Here is a 17851-nt window from a genome sequence, read left to right on the forward strand (position 1 = left end):
AGTCAGTGGGGCTGTCCCGTGCCGGTGTTCACGTCGCGGGCCGTGTCGGGGTGTTCTTCGATGACTTCGTCTCAAAAGTGTCTGACGGGTCTTGTGGTGATAGAGCGCGCATATGGGTGTCTCATCGTGCAGATGGGACCAGCCCGTGTTGATCTCTCACCCATACTGCAAGTTCACGCGACCACCACCTCGCCGGAGCGCCCGGGACGCCGTCGAAGACCGCCAGACAGCTCGCCGTGGCCGACGGCCCGAAACGGCGGTGCTGGCGGCCCTGCCAGCATTTTCCGGGCGAAAGTTCGACCCGGGCTCCACCGCTCCCGGCCCCCGGCCAGAACCCCATCGCAGCCGATTTCAGAGGCCCGCCGAACGTCCGATATCTTCGAAGAGAACACCCCAAGTACCGGCTACCGTATCCAAGCGTACTCACCTAAGTTCTGTGCTAAGACTCTGTATATTTGCTCAAAAAAATCCGAGTAAAGGCCGTTCTAGCAAGTAAATAAATCCTGGGTAGTAACGATGATGATGATGACCGAGCCTCTGGGTAACGGCGCCCTAGCCCTGCAGGCTGGATTCTCGTAACCTCTTTACCCGGCTTATACGTCATTTTGCCGACATGACGGTGGCGCCAGTGGAGACAGCGGAGCGCTAGCTGGTCCGAATCCGAATCACGTGTAGATCACGTGAGAAGCGCGACGCGTAAAGCCCTCGCGCAAAGTCGGCGCGCAGCAATGACGCAGACAGAGAGGCCGAACCTGCCGCTGTTCACTGAGGCGCGGCCGCGGACAGGCTACCGCCTGGTCCAGCTGCCGTTCGAGCTGGCAGCCGAGATTGCCAGTAACGAGCACCGGTTTGAGCTCAAGGCGACCGATGCCGAGTCGCCCGTGTACCTGTGCTCCAAGACCCGGACGTACCAGCTGCTGCAGCTGTCGCAGTCCAACTCGCTGTTCCTGGTCACGCCGGAGCATGCGCCGGACGCTATGGACATCGAGGGCCAGGCGCCCAGCCGGTTCCACGCGACGCCGGTCAAAACTGGGTACTTGGAGTGCATTCCGGCAGATCCAAAGCCCGATCTGTCGTATGTGCCGCGATACGCGGGCTCTGAGGACCTAGCGACGGTCGAGAGTGAGCTTACGTACCAAGAATTACACTCGCGGACTCCGGTGTCCGAGACCGGGCTGGCGAGCGCATGGCGGCAAGCTGGAGGCGTCGAGATCGACGGACGCATCTACGTACTGGCCGACGACCTTGTCGCCCGTCTCCTGATCGCGATCGTCGATGGCACACGAGCCGAGCGTCTGGAGTGGGCCGCACTCACGGCGGCAAACACGTTTGGCGCGGTCGCCGACGAGGGCGAACCGCAGTCGGTCGTGACGGCCGTGCTGCGACGGTTCTCCGACTCGCCGGAAGAGCCATACGCTCTCAACATTCCCACAATTATCAAGTGGTTCGGCGAACGCGTGCTCGAGGAGCATGGCTACAGCGCCCTGCGGCTCGCCGACTTTGACCAGCTCTGGGCCGAGGCCCTGCCGACGTCTCTGGACGAAGGACGGTCGCTCGACCTGCTCAAGGGCCGCTACGTGCATCCAACGCCGTCCAGCATCCTCTACTTTCCGCCGTCGCGGCTGCCCACAGCCCCTGCCGCGCGCTTCGACCGTCTGTTCGACGTCAAGGCGTCGTGGGACACTGAAGACATAACACCCTTTTTGACGGACATTGAGCCCAACGTTGACCGAATCAACGTCCTGTTTATGAAGCACACCAAAAAAAAGACAGTCGGCAAGCGTACGGTAGTCAGCCGCCGGGGTGTCTAGTTAGATCTATGTATACAATATATGCAAATCACACGACCATGGACGCCACCATAGTCTTGGCTCCCTCGTACACACCAAGGAACACCGCGCCTCCGGCGCTGATCCACATGGTTCGCGGCCCGACGCCACGCCAGAAGCCCTTGAGACCGTCCTCGCGAACGATTTCCTGAAAGACCTCCTTGAGTGACATCCGGGTCTCGTTGACCATGATGCGTGTCTTGAGAACGTCGAGCGGGGTGGTGGTAGCGGCAGCGATACCGCCGGCGATCGAGCCGCAGACGGCTCCTTCGGCGGCGTTGGCCTTCTCGCGGCCCGCACGTGCAGCTGCCTTCCTCTTGAGCCACTCGTACAGCGGGAACTGGATGACAGTGAACGGAATCTCGCGCATGATCGTCGTCGAGTATCCACGGTAGAGACCTTTAAAGACGCCTTCGCCCGATTCGTTGCGTAGGACGGCCGACAGGGCGCTCAATGACGACGTGAACTTGGCTGACGCAGCCTGGGTGCGCTGCTTGACCACCTCGGTCGGTACACGCACCGTGCAGGCCGCAATCTCGCCTGCAGATGCGGCTGCCATGTGGGTCATCGCTCGGCAAGTCTCCTCCGAGAAGCCATCTGGTTTGTTGAGCTTGGAGATCACCGGATAGAGGTGAGCGTTGGAGAACTCGTAGGTCAAGAAGAACAGACTCGCTGCCGGAGCCGAGCCCACAATTGCTGAGCCCACGCCACGATAGACGCCGGTCCAGCCGCCATTTGCGAAGAAACCGCCTCTGGCTTGGAGTCTTGTCTTGAGGGTGTCTATAGGGAAGAAGAAGAGATCCGTGCAAGTACCGGCCGCTCCGCCGCTCTGGAGAACGTCAGCTCAGGGGACAGATCAAAACCGCACGGCCTCTCGCCGTAATGTGACTTACCAACAGCGGGACAAGTATGGGATATGTGTCCATGGTGTCGGCCGAACAGCTCGGAGGCTACTTTTGTTGGGCAGTTGACCGGTGTCGGCCAGTCGAGACTCTACATTCCGTGGGTACGCTCATGATACACACTACAGCCTAAAATATTAAATTAGGGCGTCTGGTGTAGTTGGTTATCACATTCCCTTAGCATGGGAGAGGTCTCCGGTTCGATTCCGGCGTCGTCCAATTTTTTTTTTTCCTTGGCTGGACCCAAGGGCGCCGGCCGGGCGGCATAGAGCGCCAGACGTTCTTTGTGCGCCTTGGCTCCGGCTACTCCGGAAGACGTCTTTGTTGAAATATAAGTTAGCTGAAATTTTTTCAGATGCAGGATATATTGGTATTAACGCTTATTTTGTCAGTTGCGGCCATACCACGAAGAAAACACAGTTCCCCGTCTGATCAACACCAGTTAAGCTTCGTTGGGCCTACTTAGTACTGCGGTGGGAGACCACGCTGGAATCGTAGGTGCTGCAATTTTTTTCCTCCCAATTTCCTGAGCTTGTTCCTGCGCCGTGCGTTTCTAATTTTAAGCGTCTTTGTCGTGTTCCGTATTCCGGTAGCTTCTCGGCGCATTGATGACACCTGGCCGTCCGTGAACAGGTTGATGGGTCGAACGGCAAGCGCCCTCCCTGCATACCGGCCCCTGTTTAGACCACTGAACAGCGTGTACGGCCGCACACCCAGTAGCGTAAAACCCCAAGAGTTGTCAAGAAAAGCCGCGCGCAAGTAACTGGCTGGGGTAAGATGAGGTCACTAGCCTGCGCCGTATGCTTTAGTGCCGGCCGAAACCGTGGTGTAGAGTGCTAAATATTGACACAGTTTACCACTAGCGGACCTGGGTGGGCCGGATGAGCCGCGCTAATGCATTAGAGAAGTAATAATTGGGTGTCTCCCATGCATTGCTGCTACGATGCGGAGTCAACACCTACATTAGCCGATACGAAGCAATGAAGTTGGCTCGCAAGCGGTTAGGTGCGTTGCAATCTAATGGCATGCTTAAGTTAGCTACATACGTGCCTGTGATGTATCTCCTTGAAATTCCTGCCGAGTCCCAGCGTACGCAGATTGCTGTCGTTCACCTCGGCGCACTCATCAAGGTTCTTGTACCTGCATCTAGAAATTCCATCAGCACCGGTACCTGGTTGGCGGAACTCTTTCTTTGCGTGGAAAGTGTCGGCACGCGTGATTGAAGTGCGTTACCGAGAGCGAGAAGAAAGAAAACCGGCGTCCACGAGGCAAAGATTCCAAATCGGTGCCTCTCAGCGTGCACCATCTCTTTGTTGGCCGGAGTTCTGGAAGCGTTCTCTTAGTGCCCGTGGCAGACTCTTTCTCCGCCGAGCCAGGCGCACGGCGAACCGACGAGGACATAGAGCCCAGCAGGCCAGAAGCAAAAGCTATATATAATTCAAGAACCGGACGAAGAAGCCTTTCTCATATGTTTTGAACCTATCGACTATCGACGTGTATATCAGAGCGTAAAGACACTCCAGACGTGTCCGAATTCCGATAGAGACGCCGACAGAAACACTGGATTCACAGACGAATACCTGATCCGCAATGACTCGAGGGTATCCGTACACTGATTTTTCGGCAGCGACGCCACCGGCTCTGGACACACCGCCGAACGAGAAGCTGGTGGCGCCGTCGGGCGACAACTCGACGACGACGACGTCGACTGACCTCAAGTCGCAGACACGCCACGAGCAGATGATTGAGCAGAGCGCGGCCAAGATCGGCGCGGTCGCCGCGGCGCGCAACATACACGACGAAGTAGACAGCCAAGACTCGTCCGAGTTCGGTACTGGTCTGCGCCCGAACAACGGTGCCAAAGGCCGCCGGCCGCGGCACAATCGAACCAGCTTCGGAACCGGCAGCAAGTGTCGGGTGATGATGCTGGTGGCTCTGGCGTCAGCACTGGTGCTGGCCGTGATATTAGTGCCGATCGGCGTGCTGGTGATCAAGCCGCGCATGAAGAGCCACGCGCGGCCGGCGACGAGCACGGGCTCAGGCTCGGGCTCGGGCTCGGGCTCGGGCTCGGGCTCGGGCTCCGGCAGCAGCTCTGTCCCGTCGTGGGCCAAGGGCACCGAGCTCGACCCTTCCACTTGGTACGACACCACCGGCTTCAACACCACCTTCACCAACGACACCGTCGGTGGCCTCCCCCTGATGGGTCTCAACTCGACCTGGGATGACTCGGCCCGGCCGAACGAGCACGTGCCGCCGCTGGACGAGGACTTCCAGTACGGCGTCCGTCCCCTCCGTGGCGTCAACCTCGGTGGATGGCTCATTCTCGAGCCCTTCATCACGCCGTCGTTCTTCGACGCTTACCCGCTGCGCAAGGGTGTGATCGACGAGTACACGCTCGCGGCCGAGCTCGGCCCTACCCGGGCCAAGCAGGTCATGGAGAAGCACTACGCGACATTCGTGACCGAGGAGACGTTCAAGAACATCGCCGACGCCGGCCTGGACCACGTCCGGCTGCCGTATCCGTACTGGATCGTCGACGCGCTCGAGGGAGACCCGTACGTGCCCCGCGTCGGCTGGAGATATCTTCTCCGTGCGATCGAGTGGGCCCGCAAGTACGGTCTCCGGGTCAACCTCGACCTGCACTCGGTGCCTGGCAACGCCAACGGCTGGAACCACTCGGGCCGCCAGGGCCCCGTCGAGTGGCTCAACGGCACCCATGGCGCGTTCTACGGCAACCTCACGCTCGACTACCATGAGCAGCTGTCCACGTTCTTCGCGCAGCCGCGGTACAAGAACATCGTGACGCTGTACGGTCTCGTGAACGAGCCGCGCATGTTCCTGCTCGACCCGGACGAGGTCATCCAGTGGACCAAGGACGCGTACGACATCGTCCGGGGCTCGGGTTTTGAGGGCAAGGTCATCTTCGGCGACGGATTCCGCGGCGCCACCTCCTGGCAGGGCGTTTTTAACGAGAGCCGGTACCCGGATATGCTCCTGGACATGCACCAGTACCTGATCTTCAACGTCGATCAGATCGCGCTGACTCACACCGGCAAGCTCGACTTTGTGTGCCAGCAGGTAAGTTCGCATGCCGACCGGCGCGGCGCAGCGCCGATCCGGCTCCGCCTCGGCGTGATCGCCGGCGCGATCGCCGACCTGCAGCCGACCGGCGGCCGGCCGGCGGCAGCCGGCGGCGCGGGCCGGGCGCGACCGGCTGTCACGCCGGGCCGGAAAGTCTCCGGCGAGTCACGCGGGATGCTAACGACGCAGTGGACAAACACCATGGCCGAGAGCACCAACCCGGCGACCGGACACGGCCCGACGATGGTCGGCGAGTTTTCGCAGGCCGACACGGACTGTCTCAAGTACCTGAACAACGTAAGTGGTTGCGGGGAGCGCGGGATGACTCAGGCTAACGGCTTAGGTGGGCGTGGGGTAAGTCATCTGCCGACGGGACGGCCCTGGATCGGTGCGGCGCCGGCCGAGCGGAGTGCGGGGGAGCGGAGCGCCGCACCGGCCCGCGCCGCGGCCGACCGGGTAACTTTTTGAGCGCCGCTGACCGAGCAGATCCCGGTGGGAGGGCTCGCTCAACATCTCGGACGCGGACCAGATCCTGACGCCAAGCTGCGCCGTGCCGTCGAACTGCACGTGTGAGCCCACGCGGATGGACCCGAAGCACTACTCGGATGCGTACAAGCACTACCTGCTGACCGCGGCGGAGGGTGAGTGTACGGTCAGGTGGCGGCGCTAACATTCCAGCCCAGATGGACGCGTTCGAGAGCAACGGCGGCTGGGGCTTCATGTACTGGACGTGGGCGGCCGAGACGGCCGAGGCCACGCAGTGGAGCTACGAGCGCGGCCGCAACGCGGGCATCTTGCCGGACAAGGCCTACGAGCGCACGTTCAACTGCAGCACGAGCCTGATCACGGACTACGCGGCGCTGGGTCTGTCCGAGTCTTACTAGACGCGCCGCGCGGCGCAGCAGACCCGCTGCAGAGATGTATCTAGACGGCTAGGCGCCCCGGCGCGGGCGCCAAATACACGCAGTCCCCGAAATAGACGCGCACGACCGGAACGACCTGGATGGGCGGCCGAGAGGCGCCCGCCGGCCAGATCGACGCACGAGCCGCGGCGGCCGGGCGGGTGCGCAGCTTACCGACCCGGCCGGATGCAGCCGCCGCCGAGCCTGTCCGGCGCGGCGCAGACGCTAGGCCTGCGGCTCCTGCCGCCGCCGCACGCTGTAGACGAGGTACCGCGGCGGTGCCAGAGTAAATGCCCGCACGAAAACTAACCGGGTGGCCTAAGCGAGCGTCGGCGCTGGCGGTGGTCGGAACCCGCCGCGGTGCTGACGAACGCTGCGGTTTTCGTTGGCGACGCAGTTAGGGCGCGGTGGCCAGTGCCGCGCGCGCTAGCACAGCGCGGCCGTATACGGGTAGCGCCGGAGCCCGAGCAGCGGCGCGCGCGTCGGACGGCGCACGCCGTGTTGCCGGATCGGGCAGCCGCAAGGGCCGGCTGCGAGTTTGGCCGACCCAGACGAGCAACGGCCGAGTGCGTGCGCGCGTACAGGCTAGCGCGGTCCAGTGCGGCGGTACGGTCGCGGCCGCGTAGCCGTGGTCACCTACCCTGCCGATTGTAGTAGGGCAACAGCGATCAGCCGCGGCGGGGTCGCAGTGGCGTCGGCTGCGTAGCCGACGGCAGGATCGCGGCCGAGGGCACCCGGGCGGTGGCGCACGGGCGCGGGCGAGCGCGGGCGAGCGCGGGCGGAACGCGCCCGCCGCTGGCCGGACAGGGCATGGCCGGGGCCTGGCACTACGACCGGCGGGGCCACGGCCGCTGGCGTCCGCTGCCGCGCCGGGCGTGCCAGCCGGGCAAACCGCGCCGCGCGCGGCCACAAGGGGCGCAGCTGTACTAGCCCATCCGGTGGCGTCTGCACCACGCGCCCGGACCGCTAAAACGCTTACCCAGGTCCTGTGCCACACAGCCGGCACCGTGACCACGGCTGGGGTCTGCTGGCCGACCCCTCTCGGCAGAGGTCGCGCGACCAGGCCCGGGGCCGGCCGGCCGCGCCACGCGGCCGCGGCCGGCGCCGGGCCGGCGCCGTCGCGCGCGCCGGGTGTCTGCCGGCTACGCGGTGCCCCGAGCGCCCGCCAGCGGCGCCGCAGCGGTTTCGCAGCGAAACCGCTGCGACACCGCTGTGACAGATCGGGTACGGCGCGGCGTCGGCAGTGGGCACCGGGCGCGCGGCAGAACGTCGATCTGCTAGCCGGAATGTACGGCCGAAAGGCCTGTGTTCCGCGGTACCTGGCTCTGCCGGCCCAGTGTGTGGGTAAAGCACCCGACCTATTTTCGTCGGAACGGCACGGAAACCTTTGTGCACGAATTCTTTTCGGAACAAGCTGACCCCACAAAACAATATGGCTCATCAGAGGGCGCTAGTGTCCCAAAGGGGAAAGTTTGGTTGTGCCCGAATCGGCTAGTTTTGTTTGTTCCCTGTGCACCACGCTCAAAGAGGAAAACTTCCCAAGTCACAAGTGTCATCCTGCTGCGCTCCGCAATATTCACACGTTGTTTTCGGGCAGAATGCCGTCGCAGCAGGTACATCGGCCTGACCTTCGACATTTCCATTCGGAGCCCGAAAATCGCGAGAACGCGGGCGCCGCCGGCCCAAAAGTATATATACCAGGGCAATTCCCCTCTTTGGTGAAGCTCATCAACCATTTCTTCTCTTTAGTCGAGCGATCTCCTCGATCTATATATTGAGACACTGTCGGCCAGGCCGTACCACACACTACAACAATGATTCCTGTGAATAAGACCAACCTCCACCCGCACGGCGTCGTGCCCGACGTCACCGAGCTGCAGGAGGAGCTCTACGACACTGTAAGTGCGCGCGCGCGCTCGCGCCGGACCCTGCTGACCCCTAGGCGCACATTGACTACAACAAGGTCAACATCCAGCACAACCCGTCGGTGCCGTCGCTCTACGAGGACGCGCTGACGTACGAGCACGGCTCGGCGATCTCGTCGGCCGGCGCGCTCGTGGCCTCGTCCGGCGCCAAGACCGGCCGCTCGCCCAAGGACAAGCGTCTCGTGGCCGAGCCGTCGTCGGTGGACGACGTCTGGTGGGGCCCGGTCAACACCAAGCTCTCGCCCGAGGTCTGGAAGATCAACCGTGAGCGTGCGATCGACTATCTGAACACGCGCTCGCGCCTGTACGTCATCGACGCCTTCGCCGGCTGGGACCCGCGCTACAGAATCAAGGTCCGCATTGTCTGCGCGCGTGCCTACCACGCCCTGTTCATGCGCAACATGCTCATCCGCCCGACCGCCGAGGAGCTCAAGAACTTCGGCAAGCCCGACTTCACGATCTACAACGCCGGCGAGTTCCCGGCCAACCGCTTCACCACCGGCATGACCTCGTCGACGTCGGTCGACATCAACTTCCTCGACAAGGAGATGATCATCCTCGGCACCGAGTACGCCGGCGAGATGAAGAAGGGCATCCTGACGGTCATGTTCTACCTGATGCCGGTCCAGCACGACGTGCTGACGCTGCACTCGTCTGCGAACGAGGGCAAGGACGGCGACGTCACCCTGTTCTTTGGTCTGTCGGGCACCGGCAAGACCACCCTGTCGGCCGACCCCGCGCGCATGCTCATCGGCGACGACGAGCACTGCTGGTCCGACCACGGCGTCTTCAACGTCGAGGGCGGCTGCTACGCCAAGTGCCTCGACCTGTCGGCCGAGCGTGAGCCCGACATTTTCAACGCGATCAAGTTCGGCTCGGTGCTCGAGAACGTGGTCTTCGACCCGGTCTCGCGCGAGGTCGACTACACGGACGCGACTCTGACCGAGAACACGCGCTGCGCGTACCCGATCGAGTACATCCCGAACGCCAAGATCCCGTGCATGACCGAGAACCAGCCCACGAACATAGTGCTGCTGACGTGCGACGCCCGCGGTGTCCTGCCGCCGATCTCGAAGCTCACCAACGAGCAGGTCATGTACCACTTCATCTCGGGCTACACGTCCAAGATGGCCGGCACCGAGGAGGGTGTCACCGAGCCCCAGGCCACCTTCTCGGCCTGCTTCGGCCAGCCCTTCCTGGTCCTGCACCCGATGCGCTACGCCCAGATGCTGTCGAACATGATGACCAAGCACAAGGCCACCGCCTGGCTCCTCAACACCGGCTGGACTGGCCAGTCGGTCGCCAAGGGCGGCAAGCGCTGCCCGCTCAAGTACACGCGTGCCATCCTGGACGCGATCCACTCGGGCGAGCTCGCCGAGGTCGAGTACGAGAAGTTCGAGACCTTCAACCTCTACGTGCCCAAGACCTGCCCGAACGTCCCGGCCGAGATCCTCAACCCCGCCAAGAGCTGGGCCGACGGCCCGGTCGACTTCGCGGCCGAGGTCACCAAGCTGTCGGGACTGTTTGCCGAGAACTTTGCCAAGTACGCTGCCGGCTGCAGCAAGGAGGTTCTGGCCGCTGGCCCCACCGCCTAAGTCAAAGGCTCGTGCCCGGCCTCTTTGTTGCCTTTCTCGATGCATTTTGTTTTTTTGGGCGGTGCACTCTTTGAATGATCTTAAAATTGGAAATGGTAGTATGCATAATAAAATAATGACTATATTCCGGTCCGCTCCGGCGCCGAGTGGTTGTTCGCCCACGCTGGTGGCACGTTGTGGTGATCGCCAATGCGTTCGTGCGGGGTATCACACGCACGCGCGCGCCGGGTAACGTGCCCGGGCCACTGTCGGCGCTCGGGCGGGCAAGGGCTGGGTACCCGGCCACGCCCCGCACCACGAGGCCGCGAGCCGCACGTCGTGCGGCTCCTGCGGCTCGGCCGCGCCGCAGAACGTTACCCGGCTCTCACCCGCCGCTCGCCTTACCCGGTGTCTCGCTGCCGTTTTGGGAAAATCAATTAACAGCTCGTCGTCATCCTGGCTTATCTGACGACGATATCGGCAGCAGGTGGCCAGAAACCGACACAGCTCGGCAGACAGCGCATGTCCGCCCAGAGCCCAGTCCAGACACGGCGTGTGTGGCGCGCAAGCGTGGTCGCACCAGTCGCACAGACACCAACGCGTGGATCAGCAGAGGCAAACGCGGCTCGCGGGTCGTAATCGGAATCGCGCGTGTTGCACGAGCTCCGCGCTGGCCGGGATCGCAAGCCCGGCGTCTGGTCTCTGTTCAAGACAGTGTAGCCAGCACGCAGGCGCGGCTACAGGCTATACAACCTCGTCCTCGCCCGGACGTTCAGACCCAACCGCGCTCGGCCTCGGAAGCCCGTTGGGCATATACTTAACATGTCGCAGCTCGAGACGTTTCCGCCAGAGCTGTACACGATCGTGCTGACGTACCTGGACTTTCCAGACCACTTCCACCTGTCGCGGTGCTCGCGGACGCTGCGGGAGCGGTCGCAGGACACGTACCCGCGGCTGCTGCTGCAGAAGACCAACCGGCAGGCGGTGGCGGACGCCATCAAGGCGCGGCCGCGGGACCCGGCGTCGGACATGCGGCTGCTGCGCGTGCTGTTTCCGCAGTCGCTGGCGCTGCGCCCGGCGTTCAACACGGCCCGGGCGATCGACCGCCGGCGGATGCTGCCCGGCCGCGACCGCGACGGGCCGCGCCTGCCGGCGGCGGCGATGACGCTGATGGCGCAGCGGCGACACCCGTTCTTTCTGTCGGCGGCGGCCTCGCTGGCGAGATCGCTCGCGCGGATCCGGCTGTCGAACCAGCTGGCGCACCGGCCCAAGCTCGAGGACCTGATCCGGCGCGGCGTGTACCCGGCGACGGACGCACGCGTGGCGCCGGGCCTGGCCGAGCGGTGCCGGGCGCTCGAGCGCAAGAAGGTGTGCGACATGCTGAACGGGTTCGTGGGCGAGCGGCTGCGGCCGCGCGTGCTGTCGTCGTCGCTCGCGGCGGCGCAGGCCAGCGGCGTCAAGGACCTCGTCCGCCGGTACTCCGGATCGTCCGACCACGCCGGCCGGCGCACGGTGTCCGCGGCGTCTACGGCGTCTACGGCGTCGACGGCGTCGACGGCGTCGACGGCGTCGAGCCGGTCGTCCCGGTCGACCCGCTCGGCGGGCTCGGCCGACTCGGCGCGGCCGCGCATGTTTGGCCGGCCGCTCATGCAGTACCAGCAGTCGCGCCGCGAGGAGCCCGCGCGCGCCAAGGTGTATCGGCTGCGCATGTTCTTCGAGCGGCTGGCGCGCAGCCAGAAGGTAGTCATGGTCTAGCAGTGAGCTTTAGATTTATTCGGGCTTTTGTGCCGTTTCCTAGCAGATTCTAGCCACCGGATGCTCGCTACATGCGTCTACTCCTCGTCGTCCTCGCTCTTCTTGGCCAGGCCCTGGTCCTTGAGCAGCGCGTCGATCTCCTTCGGCTTCCAGATGTGGTGGTAGATGTTGCCGCTCTTGTCCTTGCCCACGGTCGCAAACTCGATCTTCTCGCTCGACAGCGTCGTGCTGTCCATGGTCTTGCTCAGGACCTTGATGGCCAGCTCGCACGCCTCCTTGAGCGAGCAGTCCTCCTTGTAGTCCTGCTTGAGCAGCGTCTGCGCGGTCGCGTTGTTGGCGCCCACGCTCGTGGCCTTCCAGCCGCCGTAGTTGCCCGACGGGTTGGACTGGTAGAGCTGGAAGTCGTGGAGGTTGTCCCAGCCCGCGTAGATGAACGAGACGCCGAACGGACGCAGGCCGCCGTGCTGCGTGTAGCCCTGCTTGAGATCGCACAGCCGGCGCACGAGCGGCTCGCACGGCACCTCCTCGTTGTACGTCTTGAGGTGGTCCTGGGCGTACACGCGCGCCCAGTTCACCAGAATCGACGCGTCCGACGTCAGCCCGGCCACGGCGCAGATCATGTTCCTGGCGTCAGCGCGGTTGCGGCCGCCACATACTTGCTGATTGTGTAGATCTTCTCCGCGGACGTGTCCTGCTCCAGCAGCTTGTTGGTGACCTTGCGCTCGGCCGCAAGCACGATGCCGTCCGATGCGAGGATGCCGATTGACGTGCCCGCGTGCGAGATGGCCTCGAGAGCGTACTCGACCTGGTGTGAGCTCCATCCGCGCGTCTCCTTCGTACCTGGTAGAGCCGGCCCTCCGGCGAGAAGATGGTCGTCCGGCTGTCGTACCGTCTGCTGCCCATCCTGATGCTTTGTCAGATAGATATCGGTGCTGTCTGCGGTGTCGATCGCAGGACGCAGGTGAACAGGGTGATGGACTAGCGGGAGCGCGGTGGAAGGACGAAAGATTCCACGTTAGTCAGCCCAAAGGCTTTGCTGACTAACATCAACACGCTTCGCCGGCGGTGACCTAAATTTGCAGCCCAACACGGCCGATCGGGCGCAAGAATGGCCGCCAGAGACGAGCAGCCGCTGCCCGCGGGCTGGACGCAGCACGTGGCCCCGACGGGGCACTACTACTACTACAATGCGGCGACGAAGGTGTCGACGTACGATCGCCCGGGGGCCGGGCCGGCCGCAGAGACCGCGGAGGCCGCAGAGCCCGCTGCGGGCGCGGCGGGTCCGGCCGTGGCCGCGGGTCTGGCTGCCGATCCGGGCCCGGGTCCGGCCGCAGGTCCGGCCGCGGGTCCGGCCACGCACGCGGCGCCCAAAGGCGCGTCCAAGGGCCAGAAATTCAACAGCGACGGCACGATTCTTCTCACAGCCCTCCCCGAAATCCGGACGCCGCAGGCCGTGCCCGGCGCGGCACCGGCCGACATCGCGGCCACGCTGTACCAGCCGGTCAAGGCCGCCGACATGAGCAAATGGATGGAAGCGTACAGCGGCAAGTACAGCGTCGACGGCACCGGCAAGGCTGGCAGCTCCAACAACCCGCACATGCAGCGCAAGCGACGCAAAGAGGTGGCCCGTATCCGGCGACCGCTGTCGCTCAAGCCGTGGGACCTTGTCGTGACCAACCACGGCCGGCCGTTCTTCTACAACCGGCAACGGAAGGTGTCGCTGTGGACGCCGCCGGCCGATGTCTACGCGTCTTTCGAGGAGATCCCGCGCGACGAGGTGATCCTGCTGATCGCGCGGTGCCGTGGACTGCGCATGGTGTTCCGGCGGCGGCCGCGGGTGGCCCGCAAGCCGAAATCGGGCGTGGCCGAGGCCGGGGCTGAGCCTGAGCCCGAGTCCGAGCCCGAGCCCGAGCCCGAGCCCGCCACGTTCGACCAGACCAAGCTCAAGGACAACGCGGCCAAGGAGGACGACATGGACGACGCGAAGCTGCTGCGCGAGATGAACCGCGGGTCGGCGCGCGAGATCGGGTTCATTCCGCAGCGCAAGATCGAGTCTGAAGACGAGTACACGACTGGATCGGACTCGGACGAGTCGGACGACGACATGGCCGACCTGGACGAGGCCGAGCGGCTGGCCGAGTACAACGAGGACGACATCGAGTGGCAGATCCAGGCAATGATGGCAGAGAGCATGGGCGCGGACGAAGAGGGCCAGGAGGAGGCGCAGGCGGCCGCGGTGGCGTCGTTCATGGCGCTTCTCGACGCCGGCAAGCTCAACCCGTTCTCGCCGTGGGAGACGGAGCTCCAGAAGGTCGTGCACGACCCGCGGTTCATGGCGATCCGGTCCAACGCCGACCGCAAGGCGCTCTTTGACGAGTGGGCCAAGGTCCGGGTGGTCGAGGTCCGCGCCGAAAAGGCGCACGAGGTGCGGCGCGACCCGCAGGACGAGTTCCTCGACTTCCTGCGGCTGCACGCGACCACGAAGCTCTTCTACACCGAGTTCAAGCGCAAGTTCCGCAAGGACCCCGGGTTTCGGGACTCGAAGCTGCTCGACCGGCAGAAGGAAAAGCTCTACCGGGAGTACGTCGACGAGCTCAAGAAGAGAAAGAAGTAGCATGTATCTATACAATATGTACATTAGACCTTGACGCCGATGTGGATGGCCGCGATGCCAAACGTCAGGTCCTCGTAGCCCTTGCCGGCGAGCGCAAAGCCCGCGTCGCGGATCATGCCCGCAAACTTCTCCTGCGGCGGGAACTTGGCGATGCTCTCGACCAGGTACTGGTACGAGTCGCGGTCGTTGGCGACGAGCTGGCCCATGATCGGCAGGATGTTGAACGAGTACTCGCGGTAGAGCGTGCTCAGCACGGGCGTGTTGACCTGGCTGAACTCGAGGCAGGCGAAGACGCCGCCCTTTTTGAGCACCCGGTGGGCCGTCTTGAGCGCGGCCGGGATGTTGGTGAAGTTGCGGATGCCGAACGCGACCGTGTACAGGTCCTGGCTGTTGTCGGGCACGGCGTCGAGGACTTCGGCGTTCTGGACCTTGAACGCAATGCGGCTCGAGTCGTCGTCAAACGCGGCCCCGGCCGCGTCTCCGACCCAGTTGCCGATTCTGTGCTTGCCCAGTGACCGGCACCGCTTCTCGCCCTCGGCGAGCATCTCGGGGTTGATGTCGACGACGAGCACCCGGCTCTGGTGGTCGTTGTGGACGCTGGCCGCCCAGTCGAGCATCCGGAAGGCGATGTCGCCGGTGCCGCCGGCCACGTCGAGGATCTGCAGCGGCGCGCCGCCGGGCCGACGGCCGGGGTCCAGCTGCGACACAAAGTGGTCTTTCCAGAGCCGGTGCACGCCCAGGGACATGACATCGTTCATGACGTCGTAGCTCGACGCGACCGACGAGAACACCTCGCGGACTGGCCGTTAGTCCACGCATCTGCGCCGGGCGAAGCCAATTCAACCCGCCGATTGCTGCACATACCTAGGTGCTCCTTCTGGTCCTCGGGGACGTCGCGGAAGCCAAAGTGCGTTGTTTTAGGGGCGTCGCCGACAACCGCCGACGCCGACATCATCCGACCCAGCGTCGGCATCGCGCCCAGCCGGCGCGCGCCGCCCGCCATCGTCCGCGACGACAGCCGGCCAAGGCCGTTCATGCTCAGTTTGGTAGCCATCGCAGCTGATACGCAGGATGCGATGGAGCTCGTGTGGTTGCTAAAGTAGAGAAACGAGCAGAGTGAAAATTCTGACCGAGTCCCAATGTGGGAGGAGCGCGACCAGGCACACCAGATCGGGCCAACGGCAAGCACCCGCGCGCGTTTGGCAAGACAGCAAAAGTACAGCCGGAAGGAGCTGCTGTCGGGGCATGGCGACGCGTAGCGGCGGCTCTGTCTAGGGCGGGCCCAGCGGGCGGCCGCGGTTATATGCGGCTATGAGCCGCACAGTGTGCGGCTCGCGTGCTCACCGGCGGGCGTAGAATCAGCGGAGCAGAGTCCGGTGGCTGCTGACGAGTCTCCGCTGGTGGCCGCGGGGTGCGTCTGCGGGCGACCGCGGGCCTTGGCGGCTATAAGCCGCATGACGTGCGGCTCGTAGAGCCGCGCAGAGCCTGCTCAGCGCAACTGTCCGTGCGGCTATAAGCCGCACGGCACGCGGCTCACACAATGGCCCGGAAACAGCCACCCTTGGCGGCGTCGCCGCCGCAGGCTCGCCAACAGCCTCTGGGCACGGCTCTACTGAGGTTGCGCCGCACGTGCGACTGCGGTTATATGCCGCACGACGTGCGGCTCAGCGGCGGCCGCAGGTCCTGCGCCGGCGGACTCGCCGCCGGTGGCCCGTCCACCCGTGCGCCAGGCCATCCAGATAAGTGCCAGAGTAATGTAACATTGATATATAACAAGTATGTCTTATGAACAGGTGAGAACTTTTAATTCTACAGAGCCAAAAGGATATACAAAATCGGGATGCATGTCTTTTAGGGCCTAGCCGCCTTTGCGGTCGTCGCCCAGGTTCAGCCGGCGCCGTTCGCCTTCGAGCTGGGGTCAGCGCGGTCGGCGCGCACACTTACCACTTTCTTGACGCGCGCGAGCGCGTTCGCCGGCCCGTGGCAGCTGTCCAGCGTGTATGGCGGATCGATGCGGATGTCGCCCATGACCACGATGGTCTGACCGACCCACTTGCACGGCAGGGTGCGAGTGAGCGCGTCAAACAGGCTCTGGGCGTCGGCCGAGACGCCGGCGCCTTTGGACGCGGCCTGCTGGGACGCGGCGCGGACGGCCGCGTTCTCCTTGTGGGCCACGGTGGACAGCTGGACGGGCACAACGAACGGGTAGGCCCTCGAGTACGGCCCCTTCTTGTCGCCCGCGTCCTCGCCCGAGACCGGCAGCGGCGGCGTGCCAGCCGCCGACGCAGGCTTAGTCGCGACTATCGACCGTATGAACGCGATCTTGAGCACGCGGAAGTTCTTGAGCTCTTTGCTGTTGCCGGGCACGTCCTTCATCAGAGTGAGCGTGTCTGTGATGGTACAGTACGCGTAGACGGTGCCCACGACGACGTCGTCGAGGATGGTCGTGACCTTGACCTGGACCCCCAACAGCCATTCGAGGTTTGTGGGCAGGTGGTTGCCGTGGTGGCCGGTCTGGTGGCCGGGTTGGTGGCCAGCCTGGTGGCCAGCCTGATGGCCGCCATGGCCGGCCGGGTGGCCGCCCTGGCCGGCCTGGTGAGCGCCGTACTGGCCACCAGCAGGACCGCCCGCGGGACTGGCCGGTTTCAGGTTCTGCTGGTGTTGATTTCGCCGGTACATGGTGCTGATAGTCAGCAAGCTATTCCAGAGCGCGGCAGAGCTGCCCGACGGGCGGGGACTGTGGCGGGCTTGGACGGGGATCGCTTGGTCTGGGTGGCCGTTGGCCGCGCTGCGCTCGCGTTCGCCGATCGGCCACCGCCCGCCGACCGTGCGGCCGATCGCGTCGGTTCCTTGCATGCTCGCTGAGCCAGCCCTTGCGCCAAGCCACTCCCAGTCACGTACGGCCGTTGGCCGTCCACAGCCGCTGCCGGCGGCCGCCATCCGCGGCGCCGATTCCATCAACCACCATCCATTCGCCAACCATCGCATTCGCAATCCCTACCTTTCGTATCCGTTCGCTGGTGCACTCGCGATCACAACACTGGCCCAACGGTTGATGAGTTAGTGAGTAATTCGGCGTGGAGAGCGCTCAAACACGACAAGGAAGAGAAGAGACCGCGAAGAACGAAAATTTGGACAATTGGGTCCGTGGGTCCGTCGAGGAACACAACTTCAATAGGGAGCTTGCGGACCCAGCGCGGACCCAGCCGCAAAACAACGGCTTGCAGGTCACGCGTCCGGTCCCTGTGACCCTCATCTCCCAACGCTGC

At 64.1% G+C, this 17851-nt stretch overlaps 9 protein-coding genes and 1 non-coding gene across 10 annotated transcripts; 6 read left to right on the forward strand and 4 right to left on the reverse strand.

The window, feature by feature from the left end:
• Positions 1-668: 668 nt before the first annotated feature.
• V1510DRAFT_412684 (sister chromatid cohesion protein Dcc1) lies at positions 669-1860 on the forward strand. Its single transcript, XM_066933113.1, has one exon. The coding sequence runs from the start codon at positions 729-731 to the stop codon at positions 1809-1811; it is 1083 nt and encodes a 360-aa protein (XP_066790546.1). The 5' UTR covers positions 669-728; the 3' UTR covers positions 1812-1860.
• V1510DRAFT_306079 (mitochondrial carrier) lies at positions 1826-3120 on the reverse strand. The gene is made up of 2 exons (XM_066930715.1): positions 2723-3120; positions 1826-2658 (listed from the first exon to the last, which is right to left on the reverse strand). The coding sequence occupies exons 1-2, from the start codon at positions 2753-2755 to the stop codon at positions 1840-1842; spliced, it is 852 nt and encodes a 283-aa protein (XP_066790547.1). The 5' UTR covers positions 2756-3120; the 3' UTR covers positions 1826-1839.
• V1510DRAFT_t48 lies at positions 2877-2950 on the forward strand. Its single transcript has one exon. It is a non-coding gene; the product is annotated as a tRNA-Ala (tRNA).
• A 1651-nt stretch (positions 3121-4771) lies between the features above and the next one.
• V1510DRAFT_412694 (glycoside hydrolase superfamily) lies at positions 4772-6788 on the forward strand. Its single transcript, XM_066933114.1, has 5 exons — positions 4772-5809; positions 6002-6109; positions 6156-6166; positions 6299-6453; positions 6491-6788. Exons 1-5 carry the CDS (start codon positions 4931-4933, stop codon positions 6694-6696), a joined length of 1359 nt encoding a protein of 452 aa, XP_066790548.1. The 5' UTR covers positions 4772-4930; the 3' UTR covers positions 6697-6788.
• Positions 6789-8449: 1661 nt separating this feature from the next.
• V1510DRAFT_412698 (ATP-utilizing phosphoenolpyruvate carboxykinase) lies at positions 8450-10358 on the forward strand. Its single transcript, XM_066933115.1, has 2 exons — positions 8450-8612; positions 8657-10358. The coding sequence occupies exons 1-2, from the start codon at positions 8529-8531 to the stop codon at positions 10232-10234; spliced, it is 1662 nt and encodes a 553-aa protein (XP_066790549.1). The 5' UTR covers positions 8450-8528; the 3' UTR covers positions 10235-10358.
• A 244-nt stretch (positions 10359-10602) lies between these two features.
• V1510DRAFT_428831 (uncharacterized protein) lies at positions 10603-12013 on the forward strand. Its single transcript, XM_066935288.1, has one exon. It carries the CDS (start codon positions 11036-11038, stop codon positions 11966-11968), a length of 933 nt encoding a protein of 310 aa, XP_066790550.1. The 5' UTR covers positions 10603-11035; the 3' UTR covers positions 11969-12013.
• On the reverse strand, positions 11958-12956 carry V1510DRAFT_412700 (nucleophile aminohydrolase). Its single transcript, XM_066933116.1, has 3 exons — positions 12809-12956; positions 12625-12773; positions 11958-12592 (listed from the first exon to the last, which is right to left on the reverse strand). The coding sequence occupies exons 1-3, from the start codon at positions 12869-12871 to the stop codon at positions 12046-12048; spliced, it is 759 nt and encodes a 252-aa protein (XP_066790551.1). The 5' UTR covers positions 12872-12956; the 3' UTR covers positions 11958-12045.
• A 120-nt stretch (positions 12957-13076) lies between these two features.
• Positions 13077-14582, forward strand: V1510DRAFT_361510 (uncharacterized protein; the record flags this gene model as incomplete). The annotated part of the gene is made up of 2 exons (XM_066931066.1): positions 13077-13302; positions 13504-14582. 2 exons carry the CDS (start codon positions 13077-13079, stop codon positions 14580-14582), a joined length of 1305 nt encoding a protein of 434 aa, XP_066790552.1.
• V1510DRAFT_412706 (putative ubiquinone biosynthesis methyltransferase mitochondrial precursor) lies at positions 14563-15885 on the reverse strand. Its single transcript, XM_066933117.1, has 2 exons — positions 15447-15885; positions 14563-15381 (listed from the first exon to the last, which is right to left on the reverse strand). The coding sequence occupies exons 1-2, from the start codon at positions 15634-15636 to the stop codon at positions 14606-14608; spliced, it is 966 nt and encodes a 321-aa protein (XP_066790553.1). The 5' UTR covers positions 15637-15885; the 3' UTR covers positions 14563-14605.
• Positions 15886-16114: 229 nt separating this feature from the next.
• On the reverse strand, positions 16115-17808 carry V1510DRAFT_412709 (anticodon-binding domain-containing protein). The gene is made up of 2 exons (XM_066933118.1): positions 16527-17808; positions 16115-16494 (listed from the first exon to the last, which is right to left on the reverse strand). The coding sequence occupies exons 1-2, from the start codon at positions 17568-17570 to the stop codon at positions 16441-16443; spliced, it is 1098 nt and encodes a 365-aa protein (XP_066790554.1). The 5' UTR covers positions 17571-17808; the 3' UTR covers positions 16115-16440.
• Positions 17809-17851: the final 43 nt, after the last annotated feature.

Source organism: Dipodascopsis tothii (assembly GCF_038497935.1).
Source record: "Dipodascopsis tothii strain CBS 759.85 unplaced genomic scaffold V1510scaffold_6, whole genome shotgun sequence".
Classification (NCBI taxonomy): Eukaryota; Fungi; Ascomycota; class Lipomycetes; order Lipomycetales; family Lipomycetaceae; genus Neoaidaea; species Neoaidaea tothii.